The following is a 2,914-nucleotide window of genomic DNA, read 5'->3' as shown; positions in this document are numbered from 1 at the left end:
ATTCACGAAGAGGGTTTGTCTTTTATGCCTAAAAATCTTAACTACCTGGAAGCCGGAACACTTTCTTGCGCCGCTCTCACGGCGTGGAATGCCCTTTATGGAGTCAGGCCAGTTGGTGCCGGTGACTGGGTTCTGACCCAAGGTACAGGAGGAGTGAGCATTGCTGGCTTACAGTTCGCCAAGGCGGCAGGTGCTAGGGTCATCGCGACAACCTCTTCTCCCGCCAAGGCTGAGATGTTGAAGAAGCTTGGAGCAGACCATGTCATCAATTACAAGAAGAACCCGAACTGGGGCGATGAGGCTAAGGCTATCAGCGGAGGCGTCAAGCATGTCATCGAGGTCGGAGGCATGAACACTATGAGGAGAGCCTCAACGCCGTCGGCCTTGGTGGCGTCGTCACTATCATTGGCTGGGTTGGCGGACAGGCAGATGGCGGACTGGATTTCAATTTTATCCAAAGCCGCATGGCTATCTTGAGGAGTATCGTCGTTGGAAGCAGAGAGGAATTCGAAGCAATGGTAGATCTGCATAACATCTGGCATAACAACCTTACTAACATGGATAGATTCGGGCAATTGAGGCTCATGACATCAAGCCCGTTATCGATCAGAAGGTCTTCAGGCTGGAAGAGCTGAAAGAGTAAGAAGGTTTCAACGTCAGCGACATATACCGCATTCTAACGCATAGCAGGGCCTGCGAGTATCAATGGGATCAGAAGCACTTTGGCAAAGTTGCAATCCAGATTGAGTGAGAATGACTTCCGAAAAGTAACCTGCTTGGACAGTCGACATTGGTGGCCTTATTGTGACCATGCGCTGGAATAAATCAGCACTTTTTACTTCAATAACGAGATGACCCTGTCTTTCCAGAAACCTTAACCTCCATCTTCAAGGCATTGTTGTAGATGGGACAATTGAGCTTCAGGCTCCGGTGTACTCACGTTGCTTGATAGGCCATTCCGAATTCTCAATGCAAGAACGTGCTCGGTATCTAGCAGGTGTTTTGACTGCAACACATCTCCATTGCGCTCGAAAATTTCCACTGCTTTTGCAAAGATTTCATCGTCTATCACGGTCGATCCGAAAGGGCTCAGCGACAGCCCTCGTACGGTCATAACTGCCTCACGGCAGCCATCTAATTAAATTCAAAGTAAAGATTTTGAAACGACGTCAGTGATTCAACTAGACTGCATTGAAAGAGTTATTGGCCCGAAGTCTATATTGTTAGGGGTCAAGGGTCTGAGAAAGGTGTAGTTGCATTAGGAAGCTATTCTGTAGGCAGGAGGGTGCCTGGAACTAAGCTATAGGAGCTGCCAGGGCACAGGCCACCTGGCAATAGGTGAATGGCACTGAGTGAATGCCCTGGAAGCCCCAGGTGAATACCGCCAACATATATAACTTCAACGGGTCTAACCCATACTAGTCTGAATGCGAGGCCTTCTATCACCAGTAATTCCATCAACAAGATGATCAATGTGTACTTATACTATTAACACTATCTCCCCGTTCTCTCTGGGCATCGATATCTCCTTCCTCTATTTTGTCTTTGATATCTTAAACCTATCCTTTGTCTCCATGGCTGCGTCCCATTTAAAGTGTAGGGCCAAAACCTGACTCTTACCTTCCCCTAAAGTTGAATATTAATGCCAGGTGACCCCTGAGGAGCCACGAAACAGGGGTCTGTTTAGGGGCTAAGAATTGCGGGAACGTGTCAGGACCGCAGATGGCCGTCCTAGCTGCGGAGGGTCAGAATTAAGATGTAGTACAACCCTATATCCATTATCTATTGCCTGCGGGCTACTTGTGAAATACCCTCACTCTGCCCAAGCCACGCTCTGGCACTGATATAGGAAGATAGAAGATCTTGTCGCTTGTACATGGTCAGGGTAAGTTACTTGGCCGTAATGCCTCCTACAGAAAAGCAGATATCCGCCCTGCCGTACGAAAACCCTGAGCTATCGCTGCTCAAGACTCGTGAACGCTGTCCAATAATGATTGGCGCTATCATACTGACCCCTTATCACTTGCCGCCAAGCCTAGAAAAGCGCCTTAACAAACAGCTATCGTTTCTCAGAATATTGCAGAATAGTATGAGCTTCTCGATGGGGAAGGTAAGGCACATCTGCAACCCTCTCACTGGTTGCGGCTTCCGATTGTTCTGGTGCGCATTCGCATCGTTCACGGTCAAAGAGCGTTGAAGAATGCTGTACATGCATCGGATCTGTTGAACTAAGCGAAAAATACTTCTGCGAAGCCGAAGCCGTTTAATAGGGACTCAAGAGGCATGACAAGTGCTCTGGAGCGACATGTGAATAAAGCGCCCGTCGCCTGGTGCTGTCTCCAGCTTGTATGCCCACCAGACGCCCGGGAGACTGGGCAAGATTCTTCAGCAACCGTCTTGGCGCCGTGGTCGAGTCCTGCGGGGGACGACTGGTCTAGAACTTGGATGATTGCCGGCCACCGATGACCCGCTCGACCGCTTCAGGAAGGTGACTAGATCCACAGCCTGGACGAGCTTCAGAGCTTGGAAGCTTAGGAAGCTCTGGCCCATGCCCTGAACCTCACGAGATCCAGTGAAAAATATGACGACTTTGGGAGCCTTTTACGGATGCGGTTTTCTTCCTTTCTGGGAAAGACAATCTGGCTTTGCTGGGGCTAGACTCAAGCCTCAAAATGCACAATACATTGGGGCAGGAGGGCTTAGAACATGCTGTGCTGCCGAACACTGGCGCCCGCTTGTAAACGTTTGTCACAACTAGGAAAGCACCTTTCAAGAGATGACTGCATCATCACTATAGTAGTAACACGAGCTCTGTTGTTGCACAATGTCTTAGTGCCCTCTCTCCTGTCAGTTCCCGGATGAGCTGTCGAGAGGTTTGTGGCACCACCCAAGATGACGCGAGACGCCTACCGAT

At 49.6% G+C, this 2,914-nt stretch overlaps 1 protein-coding gene across 1 annotated transcript; it reads left to right on the top strand.

Moving 5' to 3' along the window:
- Positions 1–24: 24 nt before the first annotated feature.
- On the top strand, positions 25–477 carry VDBG_06576 (oxidoreductase; the record flags this gene model as incomplete). Its single annotated transcript, XM_003002968.1, has 1 exon — positions 25–477. The coding sequence occupies one exon, from the start codon at positions 25–27 to the stop codon at positions 475–477; it is 453 nt and encodes a 150-aa protein (XP_003003014.1).
- Positions 478–2,914: the final 2,437 nt, after the last annotated feature.

The sequence above is a fragment of the Verticillium alfalfae genome, genomic scaffold (genome assembly GCF_000150825.1).
Source record: "Verticillium alfalfae VaMs.102 supercont1.8 genomic scaffold, whole genome shotgun sequence".
Lineage (NCBI taxonomy): Eukaryota > Fungi > Ascomycota > Sordariomycetes > Glomerellales > Plectosphaerellaceae > Verticillium > Verticillium alfalfae.
Note: the sequence above shows the minus strand (reverse complement) of the source record. Positions and strands in the feature narration are given on the sequence as shown.